This window comes from Ornithodoros turicata, chromosome 3 (assembly GCF_037126465.1).
Source record: "Ornithodoros turicata isolate Travis chromosome 3, ASM3712646v1, whole genome shotgun sequence".
NCBI lineage: Eukaryota > Metazoa > Arthropoda > Arachnida > Ixodida > Argasidae > Ornithodoros > Ornithodoros turicata.
Genome location: NC_088203.1, coordinates 13,727,974 through 13,745,498, shown reverse-complemented (window position 1 = coordinate 13,745,498; position 17,525 = coordinate 13,727,974). Strand labels below are relative to the sequence as shown.

The 17,525-nt window shown below is 46.7% G+C and overlaps 1 protein-coding gene across 4 annotated transcripts; it reads right to left on the bottom strand.

The window, feature by feature from the left end:
• Positions 1-665: 665 nt before the first annotated feature.
• On the bottom strand, positions 666-17,518 carry LOC135388150 (medium-chain acyl-CoA ligase ACSF2, mitochondrial-like). 4 transcript variants are annotated; one of them, XM_064617515.1, is made up of 16 exons: positions 16,106-17,518; positions 11,925-12,117; positions 11,741-11,869; positions 11,505-11,558; positions 11,326-11,444; positions 8,202-8,249; positions 8,024-8,141; positions 7,786-7,881; positions 7,569-7,717; positions 7,417-7,514; positions 7,181-7,272; positions 7,017-7,124; positions 6,769-6,914; positions 6,498-6,639; positions 1,623-1,726; positions 666-754 (listed from the first exon to the last, which is right to left on the bottom strand). In XM_064617515.1, the coding sequence occupies exons 1-16, from the start codon at positions 16,138-16,140 to the stop codon at positions 751-753; spliced, it is 1,635 nt and encodes a 544-aa protein (XP_064473585.1). In that variant the 5' UTR covers positions 16,141-17,518; the 3' UTR covers positions 666-750. The 4 variants fall into 4 exon arrangements, with proteins under 4 accessions (XP_064473585.1, XP_064473586.1, XP_064473583.1 ...); XM_064617516.1 differs by having other exon boundaries at positions 7,196-7,272; XM_064617513.1 differs by having other exon boundaries at positions 11,326-11,558.
• Between the last annotated feature and the right edge of the window lie 7 nt (positions 17,519-17,525).

The window sequence follows — 17,525 nt, the reverse complement described above, 5'->3', positions numbered from 1 at the left end:
CTCTCCATTCAAACTTTTTTTCAGGTTTGGAAACAAAAATTACACCTGTGGAGCAGGATCCGGTGAGTACGGCGGATGTTCAATGAATTCAAATCGAACGAAAGCGCCGGAAGGAAAGTAACACTTAACAAGTCGCATTAAAAAATTGGGGCAAGAATCAGGAGCGCATCGTTCGTTAATCAGTTCTACACAATGCGTTATTTTAGATATGGCAACTATCTCTCCCACCCTTTCTGTACATTATTGCTCTTGATTGGTGCGTCACTTTTTACAATGCCCCTTAATGGGTCGCCTCACAGTGGGGACCGAAGTCCTAATGGCGTCCGTAGAGGATACCTCTACATATCGCCACCAGCAATGGGCTAGGATATCGCCCATGGCGATGAAACCCCCCAATCGTCATCATCAAATATAGCTGTTCCCAAAGTTATCCTGCTCGCGAATTTTTTTACCCTCGCCAATCTTAATTGTAGTTTTTCACTTATTTTTTATGTTTCAGAATACAGCCCAAACGCTCTCAAGACCAGAACTGAAACTACAGCACAGCAACAGCATTCCTCTTTTTCGTTGTTCTCACAAATGGAATGCAAATGGAGGAAATACTGAAGCTTGACATCCCTTACTTCTTTCATTCTTTCAGTTTCAACCTGCGCGTAGATTCTTCCCGCATTTTGGACTTCTGAACCTTGCCAGACACAGTCTTGGGAAATCCTCTGACAAACATGACGTGCTTGGGAACCTTAAAGTGGCTTAACTGGAATCAAAGACAAAATGAGCACACGATTAGCGAAGTCGAGTAAGATGGAACAGATCAGGAACAGATATATTTTCACTAATTTTCGTTTGTGTGCGTGTGTTGACTTCCTGTGTGTGGCCGTGACGATTTAAATGACCGAGGAAGTGGCATTTAACATGATTACGAAACCCTGTTTCATTCATCGGACAGTCACGAGCTGCCATGCATAACACTTCTGCGGCGCGATCATCACATTTATGAACACGCAAGGAAAAGGCAGTCATTTGCACCGGCACGATCTTCCCGCGCAACGTCAGGGCTACGTGACGAGCCCTCTGATTGGCTCTGCCATCGAGATTACGACGTTACCAAGTGACGTCGAATTCTCTCCCTCACTTACACGCTCTATGAAGGAATTGGAGGTTTTCTATAAGGTGTGCAGCTCGATGGCCTGTCTCCTCGCGCTACAGATCATCTGTGCTCGTCGCTTCGCAAGACCACATGTGTTTTGGTTGCAAAACGCGCCGTAGCCAAAAAGACGACATATTTATGGATTACACCATTTCATTGCACCCCCTTTAGTGGGTATACGCTCACATCAGATCATTGGGCGGCGTACGAAAGATGTTGCTGTACCATCACTTATATTCGAGGGTACTATTCGGGGCGCAGCAGACGACTGTGACGTCACGGTCGCAAATTGTGCCTACTGGTTTTCCTGAGCACGTGACCTGTCTGTCAGGCGGGAACATTGAGTCCGCAAGTGAAGACAATTCGGGTGCGCGAGCAGCGTCGCCGGCTTCCACGTTGTTCTCAAAACAGTGCCAGTGTCAAAAGCAATACCTTTTTTGAACATTACGCTCAATAATGACGACTGCTCCCTCACTTTTTCTCTGCAGTAGCATCCTCTTCTTCCATGCTCTTCTCACTTTTCCCTTTTACCCACGCACAGACTTCTTCGCCGAGCCGGTCATCCGGAACGCCACAGACCTGTTGAGAGAGCGAAGCGCCTGCTAGATCACCATGAACTTGCCATCGACACACATGTGCGGTATCTTTGTCCTAAAACGCATCTTGCGACGCAAAATTGCACATCCGACAGGTCTACGCCACATTAAAAAAAAAAAAAAATCATTTTAGTCTTTTCGGGGAGTAAATGCATCAGCACAGCCAGTAGCCCCTTTCTGGACTGCACGGAACCTTGTGCAAAGCTTGGTGACCCTTCGCAGTGCTTTGGGGAAGCAATTTTCAGTATCAGGAGACCAAAATGGGAAGTAATGGTAATCTAGGGGAAAATAGGACATTCTAAACGAAGAGCGAAGAGAGAACAATAAACAACGCAAGACAAGCCCAATCAAGTTGTTTAAATGTGTCCCCGTTCTTCGCTAAGAATGAGCTGAAAGAAACTGACCCAACTTTCTACACTAAAAGCTGCAACTGTTTCCCAATTTAGTTCTTGTTTTGTTCTTTGTTCCCCTCAAAGTGTACGAAGGTGTACGAAAGTTCCACTCTGGAACATTAGCCGAATTCCAACGAACTCGAAGGAGAGGGGCTGGTTAGAGGTGAGGATATTTCCCCTAATGACAACGGACCATATTTTTGAGTATTCCTTTACTTACTAGATATAGTGCAGGTCTGATAACAGCCACAACAAACGAACATTATTTTACTTCCACTGCCCCCTGCAACCATTCCCCATGGACTTCTACTGATGAGGCTGTCGACAGTAGTCCCTGGGGCTCTGGTTGGAGTGTTGTACCCGTTACCTAAATGTGGTATCGCGATACCGATACTCGTTATTTGAATAGAAAGTATCGAAATACCGATATCGATACTTCTTCTTTAAAGTAACGGAGTACCGCTACCGTACCAAACAAACAAACAAACAAACAAACAAAAAAACAAAAAAAAAAAGGTAATGCGTTACTTTGGCCGATGCTTTTGTTGGAAATACGCTGCAGACGCTACATCGAAATCTCGCTTTCATACACACCCTTTTGTATAACAGCAACATAGAAGACAGTTTTGCAGCAATAAGGCAGCATATATACTATGTATCTCAGACACTTTGCTTCAGTTTCTCAAAGCTATATTCTGTCATCCTGGTAGGCTGTGGTCTCTCGGGCAGCTGAATGAGGCCGATATGACAATTACGTTAGTGATAGTGGACGTTAGTGCAATGTAGAGGGAGTTTTTTTTATTATTCGTTACAGAATTTTCATAAGAAATCTAGCAGAGCAAAAGAGATGCCGTTTTTGCAGTCGTGTTATATGGCCAGGCGAACATTCTCTCGAATCAAGTATGTAACTACAGGATCATTAATTACCTAAAATTTATTAATTAACTTTTTCGTTAGGGAACGTCGCGCAAAAGCGAGATAACAGAACGGGAGATATTCCTCGTTGAAAACCATGCCATGTTTAAAAAACCCTTAAACGCGCACGTCTGTTAAAATATCCATAGCTGAATTTCGTCATACAAATGACAAACACACACACATACATTGGATGATGATGAGGTTTGCGATTCCCCGCCGCTGAGGCGGGATCGTCCTATTGCGCATTGGGAACGGATGAGGGGATGATGATGGGGGGGGAGCACTTTCAGAGAGCCGTCACTAGACCAGTGGAGCACAAGTACTCCGCAAGAAGACGCAGGCCTTGCATCTGGTGGGCAGCGTTCGGCTACGCCGAGGATCTTCGCAAGGTTGAACGGCCGCTTGTCAATACGTTTGCTTAGCAACTTCCATCAGTGCACGCTCGTGGTGATATTGCCCACAAGCCAGGATGACGTGGCAGAAGTCGCCGTGCACTCCGCAAGTGGGGCAGAGTGAAGACGAGGTGGAGGTGAAAGACAGGTGTAAAGGCAACGTCGAGCCTCATGCGGTGGAAGAGTGCAGTGAAGGGGCGGGGTAGTCGCGGAGGAAGTACGAGAGAAAGCGTGGGGTCTACATCCGAGAGAAGGGAGTGATCTATGTCGTGTTGCCACTGAGAGCCTGCATCTTGGGGCCGGTGAGTGTCGAAAGGAGGTGTCTTCGGTCACCCGAAGACATCATTATCGGGGAAAAAGCTGCGCGCTGATAGGAGCTCAAGGCGGCTCTGTCTGCTCCTTCATTGCCGCTGATGCCGGCATGTACGGGGATCCACTGCAATGCGACAGTGTGCCCTGCAACGACCGCCTTCTTATAAACTTGCAGGACGTCAAAGACAACAGGACTGAGGGACCCACGTATCCCCAAGTTGGCCACACACTGGAGCGCGGTTCTTGAGTCTGTAAAGACGACCCACGACTGAGCTGGGCTGACTGATATTTTTTGCATAGCAAAGAGAATGGCGTAGGGCTCGGCACACGTAGATGATGTTCTGTGAGAAAGATTTGGAGTTTTGAGTTTTCTGGCGCAAGGTCTGTGAGAAAGATGGTTTCCACAGGAGACTGACCGAGATGGAATGCCAAATGCCGAGGACGACCCATTCCGAGTGGATGACCCGTCAGTGGAAACCGACGTTGACGCCGTGTATGTACCTGTCATTCGTCATACCCAGGGTAAGCTGCTTGGCGACACACGGGGCTGTATCCCTTCTCCTTCCATGCAGGCCAAGCACAGTTAAGCGGTTACTGGGCTTGACAGAGACCATGGAGGGACACTGGGAGCCACTGTCTTCACCACGAAACTCGGAACGCTAGGCTTCAGATGAGCAATCACCGGTCTTGCGTCTCAAGATCTTCGATACGAGCGGGTGCCGCCGATGATGGGATAATAGACGGAGGAAAAGTCGGCAGGTCTCACCAGAGCGAAGAACGTCCAGCGGGTCTCCTTTGCTTAGCAATAACTGCTCGGGTCTCTGCTGCTCGGGGGACGCCCAGTCACACACGAAGGCTTCGCGCAAGGAGGCACTTAGTACTGTCTTTACTATTACTGGCACTACTACTACTAGGCACTATTACTGTGTTTTCCGTCGAGATACGTCCAAGCACGCCAGTGACAGGTACTGCTGGATAGCGTCGAGAGCGAGCTGAAAGCGTCGCTGGAGGGCAGGACGTGATGTGCCGCTGGTCCAGAGACAAATGTCATCAGCACTTTCCTGCCGGCGCAACTTCGAAGACCAGCCATAACAATGTTAAATAAGATGGGGCTAAGAACGCTCTCCTGGGGCACCCCATGTGCCAACATGAGAAGATCTGTATCTCCCTGGCTTGTGCGGACGAACAGTTCCCGTCCACGGAGAAAATCAGTAAGCCATGAGAGTGCTCTGGAAAGTAGGGCGGCATCAACAAGACCATAGAGGACAGAAGCGTGGCTGACACGCCATCCAGTCTGACATCGAGGAAGGCTGCCAGCACTGTCTTCTTGTGCACCTTTGCCTCTTCCACAGAAGTGATTAAATCCAGAACCGAATCTATTGCTGCTCTGTGCCGACGAAAGCCTGACATTTCTTGCGGGAAAACGCAGCGATGTTCGAGCCACCACTCCAGTCTGGCGAGTACCATGCGCTCCATCAACTTTCCAAAGCAGCTAGTCAAGCTCACTGGTCTAAAGGAGGAGAGCTGCGATGGCGATTTACCTGGCTTCAACAGCGGAATAACACGCGCGCGCTTCCAACTGTCAGGTACTTTCTCTGACCTCCATGATTTATTAAATACCTCCAGCAGATACTTCACACACTTCTGATCAAGGTTGCGGAGAGCCCTATAGGTGACGTCATCCGATCAAGGAGAGGACCGAACCCGAGACAGCAGCAGCGCTCTTCTGAACTCCACACCGTGGTACAACGCGGCAAGTACAACGTGGTTTTCTTCCCATGTGACTACCTTAGACGGGACTACCTTACCTACCGGATTCAAGTTCCGCCCACAGTCAATAATCCGGACACTGATATGGATTTCTCACTGGCCATACAAATGAGCCGAAACAAGAACTACGCACTTTTCGAGCGCAGAAACAGCGACATCCATGTAAGAGGGCCACGCGCTTTGGAGCGATGGAGCTGATTGGTATAGGAACTAATCTGTTGGTCATATAGACCGCTCTCCGACCAAGACAGGCGCAGGTCGCGTCATTTCTGCGCTCGAAAAGTGCGTAGTTCTTGTTTCGGCCTCATTTGCATAGCGAAATTCAGTGATGGATATCTCAACACACGCGCGCGTCGAAGGGATTTTAAAACATGGAATGGCTTTCAACGTGGAATAATTCCCGTTCTGCTATATCGCCTTTCCGCGAGAACTCCTGATTAAAAAGTTAATGAATTTTAGGTAATTAATGATCTTGTAGTTACATACTTTCTTCGAGAGAATGTTCGCTTGGCCATATAACTCAGCTGCAAAAACGGCATCCATTTTGCTGTGCTAGTTTTTAAATAAAAACTCGGAAACGAACAAAAATAAATACTCTGCATACCGTGGAGTCCAATGACCAAGGAAACCTTTCTGATGTTAACAATAGCATATAATATATGACCGTGACTCAGCGTGACACAGCTAGCAGCTTAGCAGTGGAATCCAGAGCGTACTGTCAAGAACTTGACATCTGTTCGCTTACCTCAACTCTTTTGTTGATCACAGCGTGGTTATTTCCTCCACGTTCGAAGAAAAAAATGAACATGTTTGGCTTCTTTTCGAGCGCTAGGAGGACTAGTGAAAATGAGTAATAGTAACGGGTTGGGCACTAAAAAAGTATCGATTACGGTAAAGGCGTTACCTGTAACGGCGTTACCTACAACACTGCTCACTGGAGCACACATTGGAGATTGAGAATTATACGTACGTGCACCTCTTCAATACATGGATGGGTGTAGAGGACCTCCTCAATCTCTTGCGGATAAATGTTTTCGCCTCCGCGGATAATCATGTCCTTGATACGTCCACAGATTGTCACGTGACCATCTTCTGCCATCGTTGCCTCGTCACTGAGAAATAATGCAAGTCAGCTTTGCTCAGCAGCATCGCTCACTTTTGCCATCTGAAGTGCGTTGCCGTCTGCAGTGAATGGTCTTACTATGTCACCGCAAGTGTGACCGCAACACAAGGCCTATTACCCAGTATGGTACCAGTTGCTCCTGACTACTTCTCGCGTCTTCTGCTCATTCCCGTAATAACCGCGAAAGACAAGGTAGCCCCTGGCACACAGTTCTCCTTTAGTGTTGAACGGTACTATGCGGTCCTCCTTGTCCACAACCTTTACCTGCAATGAACATCCCAATGGACGTCCCACACATGTCCCACGGACATTACATGAGATACCCAACGGACCCTAGACACAACGGCTGGCTATTCCGAGCCTTACCTCCACGTGATCAATTGGCTTGCCAACAGTGTGTATCCACTTCTCCAGCGGCTCACTGGGGTCCGAGAAAGTAATTACGGGACTGCATTCCGTACTGCCGTAACCGATCTGTAGTCAACGAAAGACGTCTTAATAGCTTAATGGTCTTGGAAGAAGACGTGTACCAGAAAGTAACACACGTGCAACTGTCTTGCGTTTAGTTTGAACATTGCGCCTTTAAGGACTTCCGGTGGACACTGAGCTCCGCCCATGATACCTAAGCACAAAAAACAAAAACAAAAAAAGACACAGCTGGATGCATTAGGCCATACGTAGCACAGGCGTAAATGTAACTTTAGATGATACACGGTGTCTCGAGGAAGGGTGAGCTTTGCGCAAAGGACAGATAGAGAAAAAATACCTTTCGAAACGGACGAAACATCATGGTGAGTACCAGGCGTGTCCAGACCGCTGATCATATCAATAAACATTGTCGGCGTTCCATACACCGTTGAGCACCTGTGAAGCGCGACAAATGGACGCCTGCACGGCAAGGACGCCGTTTAGGAATACCTTTCTGCAGCAATAGCTTTCAATGCAGCTGCACCGTTGAAACTGGGAGCCGGCATGACGACCGTGGAGCCGAAGAGCATCGCACACGTTGTACCCAGGACGCAGCCGAAGCAATGGACCATGGGCACGTTCAAGCAGATGGAGTCGTGCTGAAATTCCCATGGCATCATGTGAAATCTATATTTGAACACGTTTCTGCGGTAGCGTGCGTCTGTACCTGTTTGTGGTATCCCATGATGTGTCCAACTGTGTAGGCATTATTGAGGATATTGAAGTGAGAGAGGGTCACACCCTTGGGCTTTCCGGTTGTGCCCTGTAGCAAAAGGAGAATCTTAGACAAGCATCTGACCGCGACTACCTCATAGTTCGTGAAGGCTCTGTAATGGAGACGCAACAGCAAATGGAAACAATATATTGGAGTACAACAGATACGCTGTTGAACTGTGCGGTATTACCGAGGTAAACTGGACGTTGACCGGTGCGTCGAACTGCATTCGAGAGCAGATTGTGTGCATCTCCTCACGGTGCTCTCTCGTCACGGAGTCGAGGAGGTCTGCGTACGAGTGAGTCCCTCTGCAATGACGACCATGCACTAGTACTCGGCAATTTCCAGAAAGAAGACGGTAGACTTACGGCATGCTTTTGTCGCTCACCGTGATCACATGCTTCAGAAGCGGCAGTCTATGCAGAGAGAGACAGAGAGAGAGAGAAAAAACGTTCGCTTTACCTCGCGCTTAGTGCATTGAGGTCTACACTCTTAAACCCGTACCTTTTATTGTAACTTTTAGAAACATGTAACTTCTATATAGACGTAGATTTCGAGATTTCTTATAGGTTACACCACTGTAACGTATATTTAGAGGTTAAAAGCGACCAAGGTCATGTCTTTACAACACGAATAGAAGTTACATCTCGGAAAAAACAAAAACAGCTTGTTGTAACTTATAAATGTACCCTCTACTCCGGCACTGTAACTTCTAAGCGAAATCTCCAACGATAATTTCTTTGTTAGTTTCTTATCGTTCATGTTCTTATCGTTTGTTTTCCTTCTATTTTTCAGCATAATGCCGCGTTTCAGCCTCCCATTCGAGACGACAGTTGAGAATCTACGCTGTTATTTTTTATCTGTTTCAGCGTCATCTATACGTCGACTACATGTTATCAATGCTGTATGAACACAGATTATAAGCTCGCAGTCTGGAATACTGATAGTATGTTTCTTTCTAAAGGGTGGAAAACCATTGTCAATGCCGCAACCACCAAGATTTCCGATTTCGCTGCGTAGCCGAGCCTGGTCTATGTCTATCCACACTGAGAGCGGTTGCCTTGAAACGCTTAACGCTCGTCGTCCGTCCGTTAACAAGTGTAATCTGTTTTAATCAGTGGTTTTCCTCGCGTTTATCATAGTATCGTCAGGAACAACGGAAAAGCTAGATGTCTCTAGCAAACAAGGATATTTTCGGTGTTCTCAGGGGAAAGTGTAGTGAGTGCGAAGATTGCAAAGAATATATAACCGAAAACGAACGTCACCACCGCAGCCCTAATTCACACACTTCATACACTGGGTAAGTGTACGTTTTGTGCTAGGTACGTGCGTTATTTTGATAGCAAGAGCTCTTAGCGCATGTTTGTTGTGATTATGGCAAGCGTTTTGCGGTCCTGCATATGAACGCCACTTACGCTTGCTACTTTTCTGCTCTTACTTGGTCGCCAAGTCAATACACCGGCGTGCATTTTGCGAGCTGCGGATATATGCATCAAGATATATAATTCGCAGCTTCCTACTCGTTGTATTCTTACGATATTCTAAGACTCAATCGCGGAGTGAACGCCTTCCTGCATTTATGCTGCTTTGTACCTTGTGCTTTGTACCGATTTGAATGGTTCCGTAATTGTTACTCTCATTGCCCAAACTTTTGTTCCCAGGATCCCACATGCAGGTTCACATATACCGTCACCAGCGCAATGCAGTACCTCACAAACTCGTCCCAGAGCGCCTCCAACGCCGATAACGCAGTAATGTAGTGTCTCCTGCGTTACTGTACACTCATATTCCTCAAGGTTGTGTGCGTTTTATGTAATACTGTATTGCCATTTGCGCTCGCCTCTGCAACACGAATGTGGAATAAATTTTTTTCTGCTGCAATTCTCCATTTCGTTGGGTCTGTTCAGCTTAGCAAACATAGGTCAGTTGTTTTGACTCGCTGGCTTCCTCGCACTTTTATGCATTGCTTCTCACTTAGAAGATAGTTCTTTTTTCCACATACCTATGGTAAAGCGATCATGGTTCCTCCTCACATCAGAATCGCACTTGTGCACAATGTGTCACCTCTAGCTATACTTCTGTTTTTGTAATATACATATGTTCAAGATCTCCTTTTCTGCGGGTTCATTTTGGTACCTTGGTGTGTTCTGTAAATGTCTGTCCATATCCCACGCACGGGGTGTTTGTTTTTATTCGCATCACACCAGCGCTCATTTGACAGGTGGGTTACGTTAATTTTCGCAAATTAACCCATCCGTAGTTACAAACATCTCCGACATTTACTGACGCATGTGTCTGTAACTACGGACCGATTAATTAGCAAAAATTCACATAACCCACCTGCCAAATGAGCGCTACTCTGTTGCGAATAAAAATGAACATCCTGTATAAAAAGCCGCGCGTTGGCGTACCCTTTACGGGCAGGTGCTGGATTGAAGGCCGTAACCTCTAATTAGTGGGTTTCCTTCTAACTTTTATAAAAGGGGTCGCTCAGAGGGTACCTGGTAGCTTCTGAAATAGAGGGTAAAATATTGCGATTTTTTACCCTTTACTAAAGGGTACGGAGTTAAGAGTGTAAGGAGACTGTGCAGACTACAGATACAGGTCGCGTCTTGTGTATGCACAGACACAGACACGACCTGTATCTCAGTTCCGTTACGTTGGTGGTAGCCAAGGTCGTCCCGATAACTGGGAGGTGGTGGGTTCGACTCCTACCGCCGTGTCTGAGGTTTCCCCTGGGTTTTCCGAATACTTTCCAGACGAATGTCGGCGCAGTTCCCCATGAAGTAGGCCCAGGACGCATACTAACCCCCCTGTCCACCACTCCTTCCTGCTGTCCTCTCTCCACCTGTCAACGTCTGTACGCCACTCATAGCCACAGTTGCTTCGCGGCGGCAACACGGAATCAAAAAGAAAGTTCCGCTAGGGTGCGAAACATAGACGCTTCCGTCAAGGAAGTACCTCATCGTTATTCATAGGACGGACGGAGGGACGGAAATCTAGGACCCTTGGACCATGGGCGGAGGCGTACTTCCCTTATTCACCTATACGACAACTGCGTATATTGTACAGAGAGGGAGACAGCTATGGGCATAATAATAATAGGGAATACAAGCCACCTGAAACCGCCGTGAACATGGTTTTTAAGGAGGTGACTGCAAGGTGCCACTTATTACGACCGCATTGCATGGAAAGACACAGGAGTATACGACACACTGAAAGATCTGAGGCATGCGTGTGTACAGAGCAGTCGAGGTTTCATGTTCAGTCAACGTAGGGACTTGAAAGAGTAAACAGGTAAGATCCACGCACTCGCGCTTACAAAGTTTGCTTTCTATGGATACGAGAACTATCAGGCCAATCGTACTCCGCAGCTTCTGATATGCTTCCTTCCTCGTAGAGTTACGCCCGGCACTGCTGTTCAGCTGGAGTTTGTGGTCAGCGAGGAAAATGTTCGTGCTTACATCCGCTATACCGTAGAGTACAACCCACCTCGAACTCTTGAGCTCTCCAGGTGTGGACCTTTCCAGTTCCGTAGCTATTTCGAGAAGCATGCGATAGTAGTCTTGTCTTGCAAACTTGTCGGACATAACGAGGGCTCGGCAGTCCATCTGCAAACAGCACAAGCGCGTTAGGCAATTTGACAGTACAGGCAGCGTATACCACCACACATTACTCAGGCAGTACTCAAATTCCGGCGTCTTGCACGCTGTGTTGATATTCACCTGTAACAAATCGGGGGAAAACGTGTAGAGCGAGGGTCACTGGCGTAACACCGTGGACAAGGTCAACCTTATGGCTATGTCGGACGGACATGTTGGGACAGCAATTCTCGTGACGGTTTTTGAAGATACGCGTGAAGAAAAGGGAAGTCAAGTGAGATGAGTTAGTGTGCGCATTTACTGACCAGTACAAGCCCAGCTTTTGCTGCGGCAAACTGTACGAGTGCCCATTCGTACATGTTGGTCATGATGATTCCAACCGTGGAGCAAGGGGGCAGGCCAAGAGAAACCAGGCCAGCTGCCAGGTGGTCAATCTAGAAGAGGCTACATATAGTGACGTCACGCAATCGGGGCAACACATTGTCTCACATCATTTTTGTATTGCGCGTAGGTCTTTCTTAAGCCTTGATGACATGACGTGACGGCGATGTTATCACCGTGAGTAGCTGCTGCCCGGTCGACGGCATCTGCCACTGTCAGGGGTATAAGCGGAGCCGCCGGTTGATGATGGTGGTAGTAGCTGAGCTGTCTTCGTACGAGCTGCAATCGTCTCCATCGGAATCTGTATATGGATATGACGAGAAGGGTGGGGTCTCTACATGTACAGCTCACGTCAACTTTACTAATAACAGTGGGAAAATATGGTCTCGTTCCTGAGCGCGATTACATAAACCCTCAGAACCATGAGGAAATCTTTGTTCAACTAAATTATTTTATTAGTTTAACGCAAGGATTTTGTTCGTTTAACATTACTCTAGTGTCCCCAGGGTGGCTCTTATCGCGTTCGGAAATGAAACCGAATTTTTTTTCCAGTGTTGTTATTATGATTGAGGGGAGCTGTACATTTTGGGGAGAACAGAGCGTGCTACAAAAAAGAACAAAGAGAAGAAGCTAGTCTAGTCCATGCTTCCGTCGTTTATTAGCGGCACGAGTAACCATAACTGAACGAATTTTCGCTATCATAGAGAGCTTGGCTGCAAGTACAGAGCAAAAAACGTGCCTCAGAAAAAAAAAAAAAAAAAAAAAAAGAAACGTTGACAACTAGCGCCGGTCTCCCCCTATATATCATCCCCTATATATATGATCACCCTTTGTACGAGCGCCAAGAGTGTCGACAGGGATGTGCATATTTTCGTAGGCACGTGGACACCTAGATTGTTTGATGGCGTGTTACTTATTATTACCCTGCAATCTGCCAACCGGGTTGGGGGACGTTGGGCGAAGGATGCGGGTATCCATGTTACATGTCAGCGAGAAAGCAGAGAGAGAGAGAAGATAAAAATAAGGGTCCTCGCGTCAGCTATATGCACGTGCCCCTGGGGTTATATTGATAGTTATATGCTCATGGTTACAAACCACGTGAACACACACGCGGATCCATAGCAGATCTGTGTGTGTCTGTCTGTACCAACTTGCCTCCTCTCCCTCTCCCTCTCTCCTTCCTTCTTTCTCGTCTTTTACGTTCCAGCAGCCGCTCCATTGTGGTCAATAGATCTCATTCGTTCGCTTGAAGGTATACACAATCATCACCTGGTCGTCGGGTTCGAATCCCGGTACCGGCTGTCCTGTCCGGGGTTTATCCTGGTTTTCCTCAGACGGTTTTAGATATATGTCGGCGCAGTCCTCTTAGAAGTCGGCCCAGGACGCACATTCCCCCCGGGGCGTCAGTCGTAACGTTCCCCACCTCTGCGAGGTCGACAACGGCGAGCCCTTTCATGAGCACCAGCACCATCTCGTCGTCGTCTAGAGAGCAAATTTTCAGCACCAGGGCGGGGGGGGGGGGGTATATATTTATTAAGAAGAAAAAAAGAGAAAGGTACCACCAGCACCAACACCAGTACAACACTGAGCGCAAAAACAATGCATACCATTTATATTATACGCCGCATGTTCAGTGCTGGCGCATCAATACATCCAAACTGAGTTCAGCGAATAGAGAGATGTCACTCTCATTTCACTTCCCTTCACACCAGAGAGATATCCCTCCCGTTTCGGAGGAAGGAGATTAGGTTAGTACCAGACTCCGATAACGAAGTGTATAAGAGACGCAGCAGATAACAAGAGGCCGAGTCAGCAGCTGTCGTGTAACGTAGAACAGCTTCTCTGCGTGCAATTTAAATTACCAAGCAGACGGGAGAAACGTGACACGTTATATTTTGGAAAATTTTCGCTGTATTTTGTCCTTCAAGCATCACCTCCACGCTTGAAACCGTTTCCTCCTCCTCGTTGTCGCCTGACGTGTCACTGAGACCTCAGAAACCATCACATATTCGAAGAGTTGAGGCAGACTATAGGGACGACACTGATGGAATTTTTCGTGATTGATTGATTGATTATGAAAAAAAAAGCATTAATCGAAACATAGATTAATTCCGTGTTTTCTTTCGGGTGTATCTCGGAATAAAGTGATTAAAATCCCCGCTGCAAAATAAACTAAGAGAAATGAGCGTTATTTGACCATAAAAGGCACAGTCGCGCGCGGGAAACTGCCAACAGCGAACTTGAACTAACCTGGACATGGAAACGCAAACACCTAACTTGGACAAACCCAATAATAAATTAACCAACGTTGTGTTCCAGGGAACCGGAAAAAATGTTTAAAAAAAATGTTTCGGGAAGAAATGTCACCGGAAAAATGTTCCCTGGAAAAAATGTTCCTTGAGAAACATCCACTTCTGGTACGCGTGGAATTGTTGCGAAATGCCCGGTTGCGATATTGCCGGTCTTGAAGTCCTCGGACTCAAAATAAATACCTAAAATATCTAACCACGTATTATGTGTCTTTACTTGGAAAGCTCGGGCCACTTTCACTTATGATTTCGCGTAGAGCATACCCTGCAATCAATTGTCACGTTTGTTGATACAACGTGCACACTTTGCTGAGATATTCTTATTTTGTTTCTTTCTTCTTATACTAAGAAGTATATCCTGCGTGACGTCACACTGACTGATGTGCAATCAGAACGCCGGGATTTTGCGACTGTAGATTTTAGGCCTGATGATTAAGAGCGGGATCGTAACATTTTTCTGTATACCTACTCACGTGAAGTAGCGGTTAGGATGATCGCCTTTCACGCAGAGGCTGGGAGGTGGCGCGGGTTTCGAATCCCCGTACCGGCTGTGCCGTCTGACGCTTTCACTGGGTTTTCCCGCAGCCTTTCCAGACGAACGACGGCACACTTCGCCCTGAAATCGGCCCTGGACGCCTACTAACCCTCTGTCACCCTCCTTCCCGCTGTCCTCTGTCCATGCCTGTACACCACGTACAGCAACAGTTGCTTCGCGGCGCTAACACGAAAAACATTTTCTCTGCTAATTAACACAAATGTATAGTGTCACAGAAAGGCGAACGCCGCCCAGTTGCAACAAATCAGGAGAGAAGATGTCATTCGGAATTACTAGAAGCATGTCAGGTTCTTTTTTAAAAGTGTGCGGATCGACGTGCAGGGTGATAAGTAAAAAGGAAAATAAAATGCCCGGGGAAAAGCAACAAAATTGACAGGCAAAAATGTATTTCAATAAGCCTAGCGGTGTCACGCGTTGCGTCTCGGGAGCCCCATGACTGTACAGGCCGCTTTAGTGCAAGAAACAACGAAATAAATGCACCAAAACTGACCCTGGTCACCCACAGCGACCCCCTATAGGCAAAGATATGCTATGCGTGAGCAGTCATTTTAAAACGGAATTGATTACGAATACATTAAGCGACTCGTTGAATAACCGTATCGGATACATATATACAGCATATGTTGGAATATAAACATGCACGGTATGTATGTGTAAGTATATAGCTGATATAGCGCTCACCCTGTTTTATGCCCTCCATGTGCCAGCCTTACGTGTGCAGCTTCAGGCACCATTCAAATATATTCGGTTTAGAAGAAGCATCAATTCGAATCGGAATTCGAACATTGAATTTCATGTTTGATTCGGAAATGGAATAGGATATACGATTAGTCGCTTCGGTGTTCCAAATATCCAAATATTCACACCGTCCTGGTAAAAAGTCAACGTAAGTCAACCAGTCCACGCGTACCAAAAGTGAATGTTCCTCAGGGGACATTTTTTCCGGGGACATTTTTTTCCGGGGACATTTCTTCCTGGACCCGGTGTTCCGTCATGTCTGCCCCACTAAGCCTAACGGTCGCTAAAATTTGGCTTTTGTTCGCTAGGACGACTTGGACAGACATCGAAAACCCGTGTATTTGGGTGGTTAAAGCGAGATACCTTGTTTTTAAGAAGCAGTCGAACATTCTCCTTAATTTTCCTTGTTTCGGGAACGGGAATTTCCAGATAAGGAATTTCGCAACCGCGAATGTCATGATCCGCCCCTTTCTTTTAACACTTCACAACTTCCACGTCCTTTTTCGTTTTTGTCCACTGCAACAAACTATGTGTTATTTAATCTTCATGACGTCTACTATTTATTTTAAGTTTATCACGTACAGAAACTAGGAATGGGAACATATCAGTCTTGTATCGAATCATTATTTCCCTAGTCTTACACAACAAATGTGCGGAGGACAGACAAATATCGCATGCGAACATACCCTACGCGAGCCCATCGGTTAGCGGCGAAAGACATGCTGGCTCCCCAGCAGCGATTACTGCTCTGACAAGTTGCCAGCGGATGATAATGATTGCGCACGCCGGCCCCTACAGCGTTATCGATAACAGGGAAAGGGGTAGAAAGGGAAAGACTAGCTGGTTCATAATGACAACATAGAAATCTTACGGAGAGAGGCTGGAAGGAAAGCTGGGGAGGAGGATCGGAGGAGAGCAAAGCACTTGACGGGGCTCTCCCCTCTCTCAATGTATGCGCTCGGAGGCAGCCATATTGAATCGGCCGAGGGAACGTCGTGTATTTCCAGCCCGTGAAAGCAGCCACAGTTCCAAAAACTGTTGCAACACTTGCTCGGTTGCTTCTCTACTTCCGTCGGCTAAATATTTTTTCAGTGTCCGCCCCTATCCAGGCTTGTAGTCAAGGCTGGTTTATGCAGCGGAGACGGCGTCCCCATGTGGCGACCGTGTCGTGTCTGTTCCTTCGTGTGTGTGTATGTGTTTTCACATATCTCCCGGTTTCATGGGTTCTGGCGGTGTGTTACTGTTCCAAAACATTTTTGGCGTTATGTTTGCTGTATGCTTACTGGATTCCTTTGTTTGCATGCGCCGCGGCAACAGTAGCTGATTCAATATGGCGCGATGTCTGTCAGACCCCGTCTGTTAGCTTTTCCCCTGTCTCGGGTTTCCGGCGTACACGTCATTGAAAAAGCATTCACTTGAGCGCCCATTTTGGCTGGCGTTTCAAGTGCTCTAAATCAAGTTACGTTCACGTGTTTGAAACATATAAGACTTCTGTTCGTGACAAGAAGATGTATAAGCGGATAAACCGGCGGCGACTGATCAGGTTCTCGTTTAATTTATGGCGAATTCGGGTGGTCATTCCGTGGCAACTGTTTTTGCGTGGTCCCGCCATACATAGCAGGGACATCTCGTTGTGGTTTTTGTCGTATCAGTTTTTGTTATCAATTGTGGTTTTTCACTCTTTCGTATATACAGGGTGTTATTTTGTTACATAATTTTTATTAAAAAACTAGCAGAGCAAAATAGATACCGTCTTTGCAGTTGAAAATTCGGGGATGGTTACCTTCACGCACGTGCGTGCTTCAGGATTTTTTAAACGTGGAATGGCTTTCAACTAGAATGGTCTCTCATTCTGATCTCCCGCTTTTGCCCGAAATTCTCTAAATAAAGGGTTAATTAATGAATTTTTAGGTAATTAGTCATCTTGTAGTTGCATATACTTTCTTCGAGGGGATGTCAGCCTGGCCACAGAACTCAACTGCAAAAACGGCATCTATTTTGCTCTGCTAGTTCTTTTAATAAAAGTTCCGCAACGAATAAAAATAAACACCCTTCATATCATTCGTAATACAGCCCAAACGCTGTCAAAACAGGAACAGGAACTGC